The sequence below is a fragment of the Schistocerca piceifrons genome, chromosome 1, assembly GCF_021461385.2.
Source record: "Schistocerca piceifrons isolate TAMUIC-IGC-003096 chromosome 1, iqSchPice1.1, whole genome shotgun sequence".
Lineage (NCBI taxonomy): Eukaryota > Metazoa > Arthropoda > Insecta > Orthoptera > Acrididae > Schistocerca > Schistocerca piceifrons.
Genome location: NC_060138.1, coordinates 274,960,907 through 274,980,542, shown reverse-complemented (window position 1 = coordinate 274,980,542; position 19,636 = coordinate 274,960,907). Strand labels below are relative to the sequence as shown.

Sequence of the window (19,636 nt, the reverse complement as noted above, 5' to 3'; positions counted from 1 at the left end):
AATAACACCACTAAAGCAACGCGACTCGTTACTGAATGTATCAGAATATAATGAGAAAAAAAGAATAACGCAAGTTTTTTGCACTTACATTTTTAAAATTTTTCATAGACATTAAAATACTGAAGCATGTCTAGGTGACCATTTCTCTCTGCGAACTGCTTTATCCAGGCACTCCGTAGTAGAACTTTCCTTCTCAGAAATCTGAAATGTCGAAATAATTACGATATACGAAACAAAAGTAACATAACTAACAGCCAAGGGGTTGTGTCACTGATTAAAAACACATCATTCAAGTACGTCTGACAAAAACAACTTTGTTAAAATACTTAAAATATACTACGGTATTTAAACACTGGTGGTACTTCGGGTAAGACAAGCTGTAACGTAAATATTTGGACTTACATACAGTACAAAATTAAGCAACACTGTTTTATGACTGCACAAAAAGTTATTTACGAGTCCGTGAGACTCGTAACATGGTTGCAGGTTCAATGTGCGGCCTTAGTGACACCAGTTATACTGTATAGGTATTACCAGTCTAGTGTTGTACTCTTTTGCCTGTGGATGGACTACACACAGCCTAACGAAACTGCATCAACTGACGCGACCTAACTGACGAGGGAACATTCCCAAGTCTAAATAAGCTATCTTAATGAAACTTGGTAAATGTGTAGAGGTGCAGTACGTATTTTTTTGTATGTGCCAAATTTCACTTTTGAAGGGTAACACACCCCGGCAGGTAATTTGGCAGGTTAGGTTTAGAGGAAATGTAATCGAAACTTATGTATAAAAATGTTTATCATATAAAAGTTGTCATATAATTAACGTTTTTGAAAACTATAATCCAGTTTTTCCTAATTCGAAGTTTTGCAAAATGTCCCATTACTATTAATTAATTTTGGAAGATCAACACTTTTGTCACAACATAAATTAAAGAAGCTTTCGAACCACACACATCCAAGAGTACTTAAGCTGGTTTCTGAAACACCATTTCTGGAAAATATGCTGTACACACTGCGCTGCCAAAGTGTTTTCAACATACCTAATTAAAATATCTAAGTGTTACCTATTGTTATAGTCATTTATTTTACTTATGTGTATTTTAAATTGGTATTTTACGTTTTACATTCAAGTTTTTATTTTTTACTTTACCATTTCACTTACATATATTTTATTAGTAGGAAATAATAAGTAACTCATTGTTATGATACAAAATCATTAAAATAATGATGCGCATAAAATGAACGAAATTTCTTGACTTAATATACACGCTGGAGTAAACAATATAAAACAAAGTTCGACAGGATTTCAATTGGTTGCGGCTGATCATCTAAATATCGCTATTTGTATCAGACATATTTCAGTACATTGGTAAGTCTTGGCGATGAGAACTGATTATGTACTAGTGACTGATACAAGGTGCTGCGCCTTGATTACATTGTTTCTCAAATGGAGATTGACATCAGACTGTCTCAAGAACCTAACAACATTACAGCTTCTTCTCCCTCACTGGAAAGAAAATATATATCTAATCGACATCAGGTATTATTTTTTTCTGGATGACAGCTGGCTGTCATCACCGAGCAACAAACGAGCTAGACCCGAGTCCACATCGCGACACAAAATGACTTCTCAGAGGTCGACAGCAGACTGCTGTCTTTCAGTAGTGTATGTATCATGCAACAAGCTGATAGTTATTTTCAGTGCAATTCCTGAAATCAACTGTGGGCCATCTCGAACGTATACACCATCCGATCAAATTAAACACCCCAATGTAATTCGGAATTTACTACTAGATGTCACTAGACGCAGACCCTTCAGATTAAATTAGTAGGGTTGCGTTGTGTTCTCGTGGAGAAGCAGTAACAGGAGAATGGGTCGTAGTGACTTCGAACGTGGAATGGTCATTGTAACGAATCCATCACGGCATTTCAACCCTTCCAAAGCTGTCCAAGTCGACTATTGGTGATGAGACTTTCAAATGCAAAGGAATAAACAGAACTATTCCAGGGCCAAGGAGACTCCCTTTACTGGCAGAGAGTTACAAAAAATCGCACGAAATAAGTGGAAGGAATCACTCATGAGTTCCGAAGTGTTACCAGCGGTCCAGCTAGCACAGTGGATGTGTGTAGGGAGTTAAAAGGACTGGGGTACGATGGTCGACCAGTTCCTCATAAGCCACACATCTCTTTAGTCAGTGTTAAGCGATGTCAATGCTAAGCGACGCTTGACGTGGTGTAAACAGTGTGGAGTGGATAACTGGAAACGATTGATTCGGAGTGATGAATTACGCTGTACCCTGTGGCAGTCTGGTGGAAGGGTTTGTGTTTGGCGAATACCTGGAGGATGTTACGTGCCATCATGTGTAGTGTCAACAGTGAAACACAGGAAGAGGTGGTGTTACAGTATGGGGGTGATTGTCGAGGTTAAGGTGTGGTCTCCCTATTGCGCTTAAGAAAACGCTAAATGCGAAAGGACATGAACACAATATAGGAACAGTTCGGGGACGGTGACTTTATCAGCATGAGAGTGCACCCTGTCATAGAACGTTTGTGGGGCACTCAGTTGTGGACAATAACATTCCTGAAATGGACTGGCGTGCTCAGAGTTTCGACCTGCGCGTCAAGGACCATCCTCGAATTCGCTCCAGGCCCGAGCGTCAACCATCTCTACCCTCTACAGATTCGTTTATTGAGGAAGAAAGGACTGCCATTCCCACACAGACTTTCAGACACATTATTGAAAGTATCTCCAGCATAGTTCAAGCCGTCATGAAGGATAAGGGTGGACACACACCATAATAAATCGGCTACTAAGGTTTCTGGATACTTTATATCAGGTTGTGTACTTTGGACGATGCAGACAGCAAACACCTGCAGACACCCTGTACTCGTGTGCTCAGATTTCTATACTGAGGTAGTACAGGGATCGCTGCACACTACACACATGCATCTGACGGTCAGTTATAAAGGTTTGTTGATAGCGGTATCGCAGACTGGGGGTCGCATGGGTCAAGGATAGGGACGGCACGACTGGTGTGGGCCTCTCTGATAGCCGTAACGTGGATGGCGCCTCCTGCCGGAGGGAGAGGGCAGGTCCATCCAGTCAGCAGGCAGCGCCGGCAACTACTCCCTGCTCACTGCTCACCAGCCTCTGGACACTCCAAGGTAAGGGCGCTGGCTGGCTAGCCGTGTGTAGCTGAGACTGCATGCAGACCGGTCTGCGAAACTAGTCGTGCGTCGTGCGCTCTGAGACAGGAACAAAACACTTTCAGATCCGGTAATTATTTTCATAGCAAGGGCATCGCAGGAGGCGACTGGGAAGCAAGAGGTGTTCCATAGCTTCATTGGTTTACTGCACGGGCCGCGGCTTACGAGCACTTCGCCCACCCGGGGAGAGGTATCAGTCATCGTCCACAGCACCAGTGAGTGACACCCTTCGTTTCTTTCCGCATTCTAGGAGCGATGTTTTTTTCTACGATAAGCTGCTCAGTACTCCATTTTGGAGTGTTTCAGTATTAGGAAATACTTTTAGAACTGTTAGAAATAGCAAAACTAAACGTGTTAAATGCTGCACCCAAAATTCAATCGCGTAGTTGTTATAAACACACTACCAGGAAAAAAGCACGTGCCTTAAGCTCGCGACGTCGGAGAAAAGGGGTGGACAAAAGATTTGGAAACATTGCGAACACAGCACAGTACCATGCCTAACACGGTTTAAAGGGAGTTAGAACGAAAAAAATGTTTTTTTCATATTTTCGGATTTTTATCTCATTATAAAATTTGCAATTTTCGGAATAAAATGATGTATATATTACTTATAAACTCTCATGGGAAATATTTTACTTTATTTTTTAAAATATAATCTACACCGGTTGAAAGTGTTAAAATTTTTCCGTGCATTACTTCAAGATCTAATAAAATCGGTAATTTTTATATAGAAGGCTGTGGATTGCTGTGTTATATAGGTCATGTCCAGAAGAGGATGGGCACCACGTTGAGGAAGTTGAAACAAAGTTTGAGAGACAAGAAACTTTCTGATGGTAAAACCATAAGAGGCAAACTGACAGACAAAATGATTGATGAACTACAGCAGTATTATGGGATGGCCATTAGAAATAATACTGAGGATTTGTTGAAAATGAAGCAGGCAGTATGGACTACCTTCTTCCACAGACTGTCAACTCATGAAAAACCAGTGCACCACCCTCCTGGACCTGATTCATGGTGCAAATAACGCAGTGCCCAATACTCAAACAGTTCAAACAACCATAAACATTCCTTCCCAGTTGCAGTCATGGATATCATAAGACCTATTTACAGAGACCTGGTTCAAATGGCTCTGAGCACTATGGGACTTAACATCTGAGGTCATCAGTCCCCTAGAACCTAGAACTAATTAAACCTAACTAACCTAAGGACGACACACACATCCATGCCTGAGTCATGATTCGATCCTGCGACCGTAGCGGTCGCGCGGTTCCAGACCGAAGCGCCTAGAACCGCTCGGCCACAACGGCCGGCTAGAGACCTGGCAAATCCTGAATTACTGAAGAAGTGTCTACACGGTTAGACTCAAAATCCCAGTGAGTCGTTCAATAATCTTACCAAAAAATTTTTTGTTGGAATGAACACAATAAAGTGGGGGGCCAGTGAAGCAATTACTACTTTTAAAGATTACAACATTGGCAGGGCGAAATTGCATCAGAGAACTTGAACGGATGGACTTGGTTCACATTGATAAAGCAGAGTATGCAACACAATAGGCCACTTAGAAGTCCAGAAAGAAGAAAAGAAGAAAAACTTGGAAAAGATGTAGAGGATGATATACAGTAAGGTACAGGGTACTTCTGAGTACTAAAAAAATTAAACATATATTAACTGAGTTACAGTCTTTTGAAACTTAAGAAGCCGTTTCTGAAAATTTACATTTTATGTTGCATTTTTCCCTAAATATGAGAAACCTCTTCGAGTAGAGTATTCAAATTTTAAGGAAGTAATAACATACATATCCTGAGTCTACTAAACTAAAAGAAGAACATAATGTTATGTATTATTAAAATTATTTAGAATAACGTACAAAAATGTACACAAAATTTTAACCATCTAATTAAAAAATTGTATTCCCGAAAACAGTGGCTGAAATGTAATTATTGTAGTTCAGTAGACTCAGAGCATACAGTTTAAAGTCCTGTAAAAGTTTCATGTCAGTGGCTACAATGGTTCCTGAAATACAGGGAAGCCTAGTCACTAAATTTAACATTATCGGGGTAGGGCGTTCCAACTGCCCTTAAGAAAACTGCTGGCATTCGAAACAGCTTCCTGATGTCTCGGAATGGATAAATACAGGTCCTGTATGATTACAGGTGAATCTTATACCAGTCATCCTGCAAAATAGTGGCAATTTTGGGTAACGATGATGGAAGTGGATAGTGATCACGCACTATTCTCTCCAAAATAGATCACAAATCCTCAACAATGTTGAGATCTGATAACTGTGATGGCAGGGGAGATGCGACAATTTATCCTCGTGCTCATAAAACCAGTTCTGGGCGACGCGATCTGTGTGAACAGGGGACCTGTTGCCGTGGAACGCAGCATCGCCATTTGGGAACAAACATTGTACCAAGGGACGGACCTGATCAAGCAAACTGATCATACATTCTTGGCAATAATGTGAGCTTGCAGAATAAACATGGGACTCATGGATTACCAAGATATATAGCTACAACTTTTTCCAACTCATACAGCGAATGGCGCGGCAACCATGACTGTTTGTATCTTCACACGTAATGGCTGTCCAAATCGTCATGGAACCTCAGCCACGTTTCATTCTCGGGACGAAAACTCGGCCAGAAGTTGAAAACAGTGTGAAACAAGACTCACCCCACCAAATGACATTCTTCTGTTGCTCCATAAACCAAAACTCCGTCCGAACAGGCCTTGATGGCTCAACTGTACCGACCGGCCACCGTGTCATCCTCAACCCATAGGTGTCACTGGACGCGGATATGGAGTGGCATGTAGTCAGTACACCGTTCCCCCAGCCATATGTCAGTTTACGAGACTGGAGCCTCTACTTCTCAATCAAGTAGTTCCACAGTTTGCCTCACAAGGGCTGAGTGCACCTCGCTTGCCAACAGCGCTCGGCAGACTGGATGGTCACCCATCCAAGTGCTAGCCCAACCCGACAGCGCTTAACTTCGATGAACTGACGGGAAACGGTTGTTACCACTGCGGCAAAGCGGTTGGCTCTACTGCTCCATAATCCTGCTTTATGGCTTCGACACCGTGTTTTCCTGTTATGGGCATGTTAGTAGTGGTACCGAGTGAGGTGGCGTCGTGGTTAGCACACTGGAGTCGCATTCGGGAAGATGACGGTTCAAATCTTTCTCCGGCCATCCTGATTTAGGTTTTCCGCGATTTCCGTAAATCGCTTCTGGCAAATGCCTGGATGGTTCCTTTGAAAGGGTACGCCCGGTTTCCTTCCCCATCCTTCCCTAATCCGAGCTTGAGCTCCATATACAGGGTTATTACAAATGATTGAAGCGATTTCACAGCTCTACAATAACTTTATTATTTGAGATATTTTAACAATGCTTTGCACACCCATACAAAAGCTCAAAAAGTTTTTTTAGGCATTCACAAATGTTCGATATGTGCCCCTTTAGTGATTCGGCAGACATCAAGCCGATAATCAAGTTCCTCCCACACTCGGCGCAGCATGTCCCCACAATGAGTTCGAAAGCATCGTTGATGCGATCTCGCAGTTCTGGCACGTTTCTTGGTAGAGGAGGTTTAAACACTGAATCTTTCACATAACCCCACACAAAGAAATCGCATGGGGTTAAGTCGGGAGAGCGTGGAGGCCATGACATGAATTGCTGATCATGATCTCCACCACAACCGATCCATCGGTTTTCCAATCTCCTGTTTAAGAAATGCCGAACATCATGATGGAAGTGCGCTGGAGCACCATCCTGTTGAAAGATGAAGTCAGCGCTGTCGGTCTCCAGTTGTGGCATGAGCCAATTTTCCAGCATGTCCAGATACACGTGTCCTGTAACGTTTTTTTCGCAGAAGAAAAAGGGGCCGTAAACTTTAAACCGTGAGATTGCACAAAACACATTAACTTTTGGTGAATTGTGAATTTGCTGCACGAATGCGTGAGGATTCTCTACCGCTCAGATTGGCACATTGTGTCTGTTCACTTCACCATTAAGAAAAAATGTTGCTTCATCACTGAAAACAAGTTTCGCACTGAACGCATCCTCGTCCATGAGCTGTTGCAACCGCGCCGAAAATTCAAAGCGTTTGACTTTGTAATCTGGTGTCAGGGTTTGTAGCAATTGTAAACGGTAAGGCTTCTGCTTTAGCCTTTTCCGTAAGATTTTCCAAACCGTCGGCTGTGGTACGTTTAGGTCCCTGCTGGCTTTATTCGTCGACTTCCGCGGGCTACGCGTGAAACTTGCCCGCACGCGTTCAGCCGTTTCTTCGCTCACTGCAGGCCGACCCGTTGATTTCCCCTTACAGAGGCATCCAGAAGCTTTAAACTGCGCATACTATCGCCGAATGGAGTTACCAGTTGGTGGATCTTTGTTGAACTTCGTCCTGAAGTGTCGTTGCACTGTTATGACGGACTGATGTGAGTGCATTTCAAGCACGACATACGCTTTCTCGGCTCCTGTCGCCATTTTGTCTCACTGCGCTCTCGAGCGATCTGGCGGCAGAAACCTGAAGCGCGACTTCAGCCGAACAAAACTTTATGAGTTTTTCTACGTATCTGTAGTGTGTCGTGACCATATGTCAATGAATGGAGCTACAGTGAATTTATGAAATCGCTTCAATCATTTGTAATAGACCTGTATAATGACCTCATTGTCGACGGGACATTATACACTAATCTCCTCCTCCTCCTCCTTGAGTAGTGGTTTCGGAATTCCAGGTCACCCTGAAATTCTCTGCTTATGGAGCTCCCTTCGTGTTGATTTGGTTCTGACAGAATTCCCAAGCGCTACATTCAGTCCTGCGCTGACTTTTGCAGCAGCCACCGTCTTATAGTTCGTCACAATTCCCTTCGACGGCCGTCCATCACGATCACTCAAGAAACAGTTTCGTCCACGTTGTGACTTAGGGTATGATGTTTTATCGCGTTCTCTGTATGCGGTAGAAAACTCCGATATACTGTCTCTGGAAACAGCAAACGCTTCGGCTACCTTGTTTACAGAAGCACTCACCGTACGAGCACCAATAACGCTCCCACGTTCGAATGCACTTAGCTCCACATAATGCACTCACAGCTATACAGAACACCTCTTTGACCACAACAGACATTTGCAACGTATTAAGGACATTGCACAGGTACCTGTTGTGAATAATACAACAGCGCAACCGACTGCTTGTCTAGTATTTGTATCTATGTTAAAGCATGGATTTCTCGTTACATATTTTTGTCCAACCCCTGGACACTTCTAATGTTTCTGAAAGACAGTTTAGAGGCCCAGCCCGGCAATCGTCCGACGACCACCGCCATAAACATCGCCACCGGGTTGCCAAAGCTCTCTGTCAACCACTCGTCCTCAGTACACGATATAAATGCTCACTTGTACTGTAAAATAAGTTAAACAGCCAGTTTATGATGCCAGAAATCCATTTCCAAGATTCCTACAGCAACATAAAATCTACTGTTACCGAAAGTAAACTGAAAACTCTACAAGAAAACTACTTACCTAATCCAGCCGGTAGAATGCTTGCAACAAGTGGTAAGAAACTGCTGTAGTGAGAACCACTATTGTTGCTGTTATAGTCTTCAGTCCAGAGACTGGTTTGATGCAGCTCTCCATGCTACTCTATCCTGTGCAAGCTTCTTTATCTCCCAGTACCTACTGCAACCTACATCCTTCTGAATCTGTTTAGTGTATTCATCTCTTGGTCTCCCTCTACGATTTTTACCCTCCAAGCTGGCCTCCAATAATAAATTGGTGATCCTGTGATGCCACAGAATATGCCCTACCAACCGATTCCTTCTTCTAGTCGTGCCACAAATTTCTCTTCTCTCCATTTCTATTCAATACATTCTCATTAGTTATGTGATCTACCCATTTAATCTTCAGCGTTCTTCTGTAGCACCACATTTCGAAAGCTTCTATTATCTTCTTGTCTAAACTACTTATCGTCCAAGCTTCACTTCCATACATGGCTACACTCCATACAAATACTTTCAGAAACGACTTTCTGACACTTACATCTATACTCGATGTTACAAATTTCTCTTCTTCAGAAATGCTTTCCTTGCCACTGCCAGTCTACATTTTATATCCTCTCTACTTGGACCATCATCAGTTATTTTGCTCCCCAAATAGCAAAACTCATTTACTACTTTAAGCATCTCATTCCCTAATGTAATTCCCTCAGCATCACCTGAGTTAACTAGACTACATTCCATTATCCTCGTTTTGCTTTTGTTGATGTTCATCTTATATCCTCCTTTCAAGACACTGTCCATTCCGCTCAGCTGCTCTTTTAAGTCCTTTGCTGTCTCTGACAGAATTACAATGTCATCGGCGAACCTCAAAGTTTTTATTTCTTCTCCATGGATTTTAATTCCTACTCCAAGTTTTTCTTTTGTTTCCTTTACTACTTGCTCAATATACAGATTGAATAACATCGGGGATAGGCTAAAACACTGTCTCACTCCCTTTCCAACCACTGCTTCCCTTCCACGTCCCTCGACTCTTATAACTGCCATCTGGTTTCTAAAAAATGGTTCAAATGGCTCTGAGCACTATGGGACTCAATTGCTGAGGTCATTAGTCCCCTAGAACTTAGAACTAGTTAAACCTAACTAACGTAAGGACATCACAAACATCCATGCCCGAGGCAGGATTCGAACCTGCGACCGTAGCGGTCTTGCGGTTCCAGACTGCAGCGCCTTTAACCGCACGGCCACTTTGGCCGGCCATCTGGTTTCTGTACAAATTGTAAATAGCCTTTCGGTCCCTGTATTTTACCCCTGCCACCTTCAGAATTTGAAAGAGAGTATTGCAGTCAACGTTGTCAAAAGCTTTCTCTAAGTCTACAAATGCTAGAAACGTAGGTTTGCCTTTTCTTAATCTATTTTCTAAGATATGCCGTAGGGTCAGTATTGCCTCACGTGTTCCAACATTTCTATGGAATCCAAACTGATCTTCTCTGAGGTGGGCTTCTATCAGTTTTTCCATTCGTCTGTAAAGAATTCGTGTTAGTATTTTGCAGCCGTGGCTTATTAAACTGATAGTTTGGTAATTTTCACATCTGTCAACACCTGCTTTCTTTTGGATTGGAATTGTTATATTCTTCTTAAAGTCTGAGGTTATTTCGCCTGTCTCATACATCTTGCTCACTAGATGATTAGACCTTAATTCAGTGTAGGCCACAGGCGGAATGCCAAATGAGCAACGACCAAGGTGCAAAGCGATGAATACGTCTCCATTGTTGTTACTGTGCAACACCTCCGCTCTACAAGCCGTTCAAGTATACCGGGTGGTAACGGAGGGGCTGTAAACGAGAGGGATGCGGCTGGATGTGTACAGCAGTAGGTACATATCGCAGGATTCTATTTGATTACCTTGCGTTTTCTAAAATCGATGTTCGTATCGTAGAGCATCATACACAGTCTGGGTTCCGTTTATGATGTGATGGCTGAAACTCATCTGTCTACATTCCAGAAAAGAACATGTAAATTCATTTTAAAGGGCGTCATTAATTTATACAGCGTTATAATTCTTGCCACAACACTGTTCAAAGTACAATCACGAGCCATTACACAACATTCCACATACTGACTGCTTCGTAAGTCACGGACGGAAACCCATTAATTATAATGTCGAGCACAGTTCCATATCACTGAATCAATATTAACGATCAATAATAACTATTCTTGGCAGTCAAGAGGCCTCTGTTTCAGATTAATAATCGTGACCCGTGACCTCACATACGTTTATCGTAAGCGGTAGTGGAGTATCTGTCTCGTGCTTTTTGACCAGTCATCGGGCCAGAAAAGCAAAACTATCACATTAGGTCATTTTACGATAAGCCACTGAGAAGTGGATTGTCACGCTTTAGTCAGCGATCAAGACGCAATAACGACCCAACGAGCTAGCCAGAGTCTTGCTTGAAACGTATTGCACAACATTAGGTTTTGCCCTGAGCCAATTTTCAATAAACATTACAACTAGCTACTGCGAATAAGGCTAAAACTACATCGACATATATTGATGGTATATAACCCAGCTAACAAAATGGACTGTTTATTATGCTTTTGTAATAAGACATACATTTTACTGCTGTTAAATAAGATACGTGCACATACTTCAGACCTTAAAAAATTAGTAAAATTTAGAAAAATTCTAGACTGAGGGACTGGAAGAATTTAGCTTAAGGTTATTTGATTAGAAAAGAAAAAAAGAAGGAAGTTACAATAGAATATGTAAGATCCTACGACTAGTGCTATTCCAGATGCATTAGTGCACTTCTAGGAACTCGCTCTTATGTGGCGTACTCATAGTGATTGACAGACTGTAGGAAACCTTGTCCGAAATAATGGGGAGTCGCTCCCTTAAGTCTGTCTACTATGATATTCTATTATAAAGTCATGGTAGTGTGCTGTTTATTTAGTTTATATATTTCATTTTTGTCTGATTTCACTTTAACTTGGCTGTTGTATACGTAGCAGTGAGTTCTGCATCTACGACCTAGATGATAAATGCTTTGTTTGCCGGCTGTTAGCAGTCTGTCTATTGGTTATTAGTATGATGGTGCGTGATCTATTTCTGCTACAATGTGTCTCTCATTAATTATGAATTGTTATTGTTAGAGTCTGTACTTTCGGCTGATACTCCCACGAGCCGATCTCTCTCATATGTACTTTCTTGTTTCCACATATTCGTCATATAGTCGATCAGATGAACCGTCAGCAGCTCTGTTTAGGCTTTGCCTATTGCTGGTGGTGTCTTAAGGATTCATAGACATCTTTTGTGACATTTGTTTTTCAGGAAAGTGCGCATTATTTAAGTATATGCTCAAGTGTACCCGGTTGCACACACGAACACTCCACACTCTGACCGAGGTCCACTCGGTGATGATGCACAGTGTATGGACCCTGTCCGGTCAAAAAAATGAACCATGCCACGATTGAGGTCTGCATAGAACATGTTCAACCGAATGTCGGAGGAAAAGGAGCATGCTTTACGTTGCCACGGACTAACTCGCCACTGTTTTACACGCAAGTTGTCCGTTAAATCTTCCTCCGTAATTTCCATTACTTTTCCCAGTCTGCCCAATCTATCTTCAGTCAGTCTGCTCATCACAGCTCCCTGGTGGATTGCTAGGTCGGTCGGGTATGTTATGAGTACTAACACAGTGCTCCTGCTAACACGATGTCAGCCTCTGATAATGTCAGCAGACAACGGCTCTGATCGTTGTGAGGCAGAGTCCACCTGCCCATGTGCTTTCCGCGAGGAATACCAATGATTCACGCAAGGCCCAGTTATATATTTGTGTAGCACGACGTGAAAATCTATAAGGGATTGTGCTGATGCGTGCGAGTTAATGTAAAAAATTTTCTGCTCTATCATTTGCTTGAAAAGCGTCAGTCCAATCTGTATCCCTAACTATTTGGTTACGCCTTATTTAGGAATGTTTCCATCGTACAGTTTTATGATCAGATCTCCCTGCAGTTTTGCTTTTAGAAATATGCAGACTCTTTTGTCTGGGGCCACGGTGAGGGTGTTTCTCAGGCACCAGTACCACCGACTTTGTTTTCTGGTTCGCTGACACCTCATTCAACTAATCACCAGCGTATGCGACAATCCCATCAGTGTTATGTCCTCATCCGTTTCAGTTAGGTGGCACGATTGAAAGATCCAAAAAGTTCGGCCCTCAGACTGAACCCTGCGGGCATCCGTTACTGACTCTCTTGATCATTTTCAGTTTTGGCTCCCATCATTCAACTACTTTTATAATTGAAGCTACGTCATGGGAGCTGTGATCTCTGTTGTTATAAGCATACAACTACAAACACCGTCATTTATTAACGACTACCCCTTTCAATACGTAGTGTAGTGAGTTAGTTTTACGTCACTGATGACGAACTGTACTTTGCGGCGCCATGCTTGACGATGATCCACAGTGCATATTGAAACCGGTAGCCGTTAATGAAAGAAGTGATCGAGAGGGTATTTGTTTATTCATTCAACTACTCTATACTTATTGTACCGTAGTCTAGAAGACTGTTGTACAGATTCGGTGGTACCCACAAATCGCTAACATCTCGAGCCACCAGAGGCTGTCAGATGTCCTTAGGATGTCCGCGTACTTGAGTTTGACATTCTGTGATAATTCTAGTTTCCTATTAATTGCATAATCAATCGACATATTTTTTTACGTTACACGACCTTGTGAAGGCAGAGTCTCAGGACCTGATTGCCAACCTGTTCTCAGTTACAAAGAAGCTGCTCCTGGATTAGCCAAGGTGTCGACCAGGCGAACTGACTTGTATAACTTCAAATTGGTCCGCTGTTTGTCAGATTTCTCGATGATCACTTCGTTTGCTGACTTCCAGGCTGCGGTACTCTTCCCAGTCTTAGGTCTTCACTTATTACATCCGTTAAACACGGGATAATCTATGGCGCAACTCGTTTAAATGTGTCGGAGCGAATGATGTCTGAGCGTGGAGCTTTTCTCATTTTAAATTTTACTATGTCTTACGCCGCTTCTTTTTGTGCGAAAGACCAAGTGACATTCTTCGTCGTGTATTCTGCTCCATCAGAACTCTTGAACTAGTCTGATATGGATCACCTGTGTTGTGTTGGCATCAGAGAGTAACAACTAAAGTATATATTCCGCTGTACTTCTCCGTCTTTACTTGTTTTGTTAATGTTATGGAAACTGTGTTATATTGGTTTCCCACGTTTTCTTTCATCTGTATTGGAGAATACTCAGTATTGTAGAATACTCAGTATAATGTCGTTTATCGAAACCGAACTACACTTCTCGAACAATCACTATATACACACAAAAACAAATAACTTGTAAACGACCATTCATCAAGAGCGTCGGTGACGTCCGTCGGAGTTGGTCCTAGCTTGGCGAGGAATTGGCTGTACTGCTGCTGCGCTGGCCTTACAAAACCGGCGGAGGTCGGCGGAGTACTCCAACTTTCCCTGTATCTGTGAGGCGACCTCTGCAGAAAAAGGTTTGCATTAGTCTCTAGCAAGTTCTGTTTGTTTTGAAGAATTGTTTTCCTCTTGGTTGCGCCTGCAAGTGCTTGTGTATGTTATATGGTACACAGGGGTGCCTTGAGTGTAGTCTGCCTGGCAGGGGCCGTCTATGGCAGACGTAACATATAGTGTTGTGTTTTTGATTTCATTGCTTACTACCTCTTTCGTCAGACCAGTTTTTCCTGTTATTTCTGTTTATCTGGACATATCTGCATGAGAATGCTTTCTGACTCAGTTATGGGATTTTATACGTATTTTTCATCTATTGCTCGCTGATATTTTGTTTCAGACCTGTTTCGAGCAATTTTATTCCTTATGTATGCAGCTCAGTGTCAGGGAGATATAGCAGTCTCTTTTTCGTTAGACTGGATGTAATTTGTAGCTGTGTTCAGTGTTTGTTTAACTTCTAAAGCTGAAATGTTTCTTCTTTGGAGTTTTTCATTTTTTTATATCAATGTATATGTATGACTTTCAACCCTGCTAAGAAATTTGGAGAAAACAGCGCAAACGACATAGGTGGCAGGAGGTCAGCAGCGTGTAGTCACCTGGCCTGATCGTGGAGTTGGTTGACTTTACTGGTCTTACCTGTTGACAGCAGCTGGTGCAAATTGAGAATCTGTTCAATGGTCCTGCGTGTGCAGCTATGGACCCGGCAGCCGCTTCCCAGTGGGCGGCGCAGACTGCCAGCATGTGCCCCGTGGGCGGCGCCGCTGGCGCGCTGTTCGTGCAGCTGCTGGCCACGCTGGTGAGGGCGCAGTGCCTGCTGTCGGAGCGCAGCGCCTACCCGCCGGACACGGCGCTCCCGCTGCCGGAGTACGACTTCGTGGTGGTCGGCGCCGGGTCCGCTGGCTCCGCGGTGGCCGCCCGCCTCACGGAGAACCCCGAGTGGAAGGTGCTGCTGCTCGAGGCGGGGGGCGACCCGCCGCCCACCTCTGACATTCCCAGCTTCTACCCTCTGCTGGCGAAGACTGAGGTGCGTATCAGCTGAGCAGCACCAGCTATTTTGCATAAACACAGAGGTTCCGAATGACTGCACCCAACAATGTATTGGGTTGTTGCATAAGATGGTAACATTTTCCATCAAAATATGGTTCAAATGGCTTTGAGCACTTTGGGACTTAACATCTGAGGTCATCAGTCCCCTAGAACTTAGAATTACTTAAACCTAACTATCCTAAGGACATCACACACATCCATATCCGAGGCACGATTCGAAACTGCGACCGTAGCGGTCGCGCGGTTCCAGACTAAAGCGCCTAGATCCGCTAAGCCACAACGGACGACCCAGCAGTTTTAGTACACTACTGGCTATTAAAATTGCCACACCACGAAGATGACGTGCTACAGACGCGAAGTTTAACCGACAGGAAGAAGATGCTGTGATATGCAAATGATTAGCTTTTCAGAGCATTCCCACAAGGTTGGTGCCGGTGGCGACACCTACAACGTGCTGACATGAAAGTTTCCAACCGATTTCTCATACACAAACAGCAGTTGACCGGCGTTGCCTGGTGAAACGTTGTTGTGATGCCTCGTGTAAGGAGAAGAAATGCGTACCATCACGTTTCAGACTTTGATAAAGGTCGGATTGTAGCCTATCGCGACTGCGGTTTATCGTATCGCGACATTGCTGCTCGCGTTGGTTGAGATCCAATGACTGTTAGCAGAATCGGTGGGTTCAGGAGGGTAATACGGATTGCCGTGCTGGATCCCAACGGCGTCGTATCACTAGCAGTCGAGATGACAGGCATCTTATCCGCATGGCTGTAACGGATCGCGCAGCCACGTCTTGATCCCTGAGTCAACAGATGGGGACGTTTGCAAGACAACAACCATCTGCACGAACAGTTCGACGACGTTTGGAGCAGCGTGGACTATCAGCTCGGAGACCATGGCTGCAGTTACCCTTGAAGCTGCATCACAGACAGCAGTGCCTGCGATGGTGTACTCAACGATGAACCTGGGTGGCACGAATGGCAAAACATCATTTTTTCTGTTTACAGCATCGTGATGGTCGCATCCGTGCTTGGCGACATCGCGGTGAACGCACATTGGAAGCGTGTATTCGTCATCTCCATATTGTCGTATCACCCGGCGTGATGGTATGGGGTGCCATTGGTTACACGTCTCGGTCACCTCTTGTTCGCATTGACGGTACTTTGAACAGTGGACGTTACATTTCAGATGTGTTACGACCCGTGCCACTACCATTCATTCGATCCCTGCGAAACCCTACATTTCATCAGTATAATGCACGACCGCATGTTGCAGGTCCTGTACAGGCCTTTCCGGATACAGAAAATGTTCGACTGCTGCCCTGGTCAGCACATTCTCCAGATTTCTCACCAATTGAAAACGTCTGATCAATGGCTGCCGAGCAACTGGCTCGTCACAATACGGCTGTCACTACTCTTTAAGAACTGTGGTATCGTGTCGAAGCTGCATGAGCAGCTGTACCTGTACACGCCATCGAAGCTCTGTTTGACTCAATGGCCAGGCGTATCAAGGCCGTTACTACGGCCAGAGGTGGTTGTTCTGGCTACTGATTTCTCAGGATCTATGTTCCCAAATTGCGTGATAATGTAATCGCATGTCAGTTCTAGTATAATATATTTGTCCAATGAATACCCGTTTATCATCTGCATTTCTTCTTGGTGTATCAATTTTAATGGGCAGTAGTCTAAATACAACAGATGCACATAAAAGAGACTTTAGTTATCAATAATTTATTCTCATTCACTATTTACAACAGTCTGACAACGCAGAGGTAAATTTTCGACTCCGCGACTGTAGAAATCACGTGGTTTTGAGGCGAAGAACTCGTCGAGCCATGTTCGGAGCGCATTTTCACCCACAAAGGAAGGTCCTTGAAGGCTGTCCGACAGAGAGAGGAAAAGGTGAAAATCTGAGGGCGCAAGATCATTATTGTTATTATTATTATTTTTTTTTTTTGACAGTGTAGCAGACTGCGGGCGGGCGCTATCGTGGAGATGCATCACCTCACGCAGCCTTCCTGATCGTTATTCTTGGACTGCGTGCGGAACACATCTAAATTGTTGACAGTAAACGACAGCAGTGATGGTTATACCTCGTGGAAGCTATTCGTAGTACACTACAGTGTCGCTGTTTGACTAGATGCATGACATTATCTTTTGCTGATTCGCGGAAGTCTTCATAGAGGGAGTTGCTGCTTTGGTTGGGATCAACCATTCCTTTCTTTTTCTTATCTTAGCATAAAGACACGATTTCTTGTCACCGGTAACGATACAGAATATGACTGGTCAGCGTTGTTCACGATCCAGCTGATGACGAACAAGCAGAGATGCACATATAGCCACCCAGTGATTTTTGTGATTTTGACGTAGAGTATGCGGTACCCATACTCACGATTTTTGAACCTTCCTCATTGCACGTAAATGTCGCACGATGGTGGAATGGTCACACTACATCATATTTGCCATTTCTCGATACACTGATGTCGGTCATTGTGAATTAATGCGTTTAAACGATCTCCATCAAACCCCGATGGTTGAACGTGGAGAGACACTAATGTTAAAACGATCCTTCCTAAAAACGAGAAAAACATTTTCTCGCTGTGTTCTGTCCTGTGGCGTTATCCTCACATACGACGCAAATTTCTGCCTCCGCTGCTGTCACCACTTTAGTGAATTCAAACAGAAGAATATATCGGAAATGTTCCGATTTCTCCACTTGGCACTGCATTTTCTAGTGTCCACAGCTCCACTCACTATTTTCAAATGACAAAATAGCAACACATAAACTCAAATACACTACTGGCTATTAAAATTGCTACACCAAGAAGAAATGCAGATGATAAACGGGTATTCATTGGACAAATATATTATACTAGAACTGACATGTGTTCACATTTTCACGCATCTTGGGTGCATAGATCCTGAGAAATCAGAACCCAGAACAACCATCTCTGGCCGTACTAACGGCCTTGATACGCCTGGGCATTGAGTCAAACAGAGCTTAGATAGCGTGCACAGGTACAGCTGCCCATGCAACTTCAACACGATACCACAGTTCATCAAGAGTAGTGACTGGCGTATTGTGACGAGCCAGTTGCTCGCCCACCATTGACCAGATGTTTTCAGTTGGTGAGAGATCTGCAGAATGTGCTGGCCAAGGCAGCAGTCGAACATTTTCTCTATCCAGAAAGGCCCGTACAGGACGTGCAACATCCTGTCTTGTATTATCCTGCTGAAATGTAGCGTTTTGCAGGGTTGGAATGAAGGCTAGAGCCACGGGTCGTAACACATCTGAAATGTAACGTCCACTGTTCAAAGTGCCGTCAGTGCGAATAAGAGGTGACCGAGACGTGTAACCAATGGCACCCCATATCATCATACCGGGTGTTACGCCAGTATGGAGATGACGAATACACGCTTCCAATGTGCATTCACCGTGATGTCGCCAAACAAGGATGCGACCATCATGATGCTGTAAACAGAATCTGGATTCATCCGAAAAAATGACGTTTTGCCATTCGTGCACCCAGGTTCGTCGTCGAGTACACCATCGCAGGCGCTCCTGTCCGTGATGCAGCGTCAAGGGTAACCGCAGCCATGGTCCCCGAGCTGATAGTCCATGCTGCTCCAAACGTCGTCGAACTGTTCGTGGAGATGGTTGTTGTCTTCCAAACGTCCCCATCTGTTGACTCAGGGATCGAGACGTGGCTGCACGATCCGTTACAGGCATGCGGATAAGATGCCAGTCATCTCGACTGCTAGTGATACGAGGCCGTTGGGATCCAGCACGGCGTTCCGTATTACCCTCCTGAACCCACCGATTCCATATTCTGCTAACAGTCATTGGATCTCGATCAACGCGAGCAGCAATGTCGCGATACGATAATCCGCAATCGCGATAGGCTACAATCCTACTTTTATCAAAGCCGGAAACGTGATGGACGTATTTCTCCTCCGTACACGAGGCATCACAACAACGGTTTACCAAGCAACGCCGGTCAACTGCTGTTTGTGTATGAGAAAACGGTTGGTAATGTTCCTCATGTCAGCACGTTGTAGGTGTCGACACCGGCGCCAACCTTGTGTGAATGCTCTGAAAAGCTAATCATTTGCATATCACAGCATTTTCTTCCTGTCGGTTAAATTTCGCGACTGTAGCACGTCATCTTCGTGGTGTAGCAATTTCAATGGCCAGTAGTGTAGCAACAGTGAACTTCAAATGAAGAAGACAATCGATAAATAAACCCACAACAACTGGAATAGCAAATGCAAAACAAAAATGCTACGACCTTACACACCAACCTAATACTTCAGTAACTGACTCCCTGATTTCATGTGCACGACGGTGGCCAAGCTGCAGTCCGCACCTCGTGACTCAGGTTGC

General features: G+C 43.8%; 1 protein-coding gene across 1 annotated transcript in view; it reads left to right on the top strand.

Annotated features, from left to right (window-relative positions):
* The first annotated feature begins 3,070 nt into the window (after window positions 1–3,070).
* Window positions 3,071–19,636, top strand: part of LOC124710920 (glucose dehydrogenase [FAD, quinone]-like) — a 32,190-nt gene continuing 15,624 nt past the window's right edge. Inside the window, exons 1-2 of the mRNA XM_047240966.1 lie at window positions 3,071–3,167; window positions 14,899–15,230. Of these exons, the coding sequence (XP_047096922.1) occupies window positions 14,901–15,230 (330 nt within the window). The 5' untranslated portion in view covers window positions 3,071–3,167; window positions 14,899–14,900. The remainder of the gene's footprint in view (window positions 3,168–14,898; window positions 15,231–19,636) is intronic.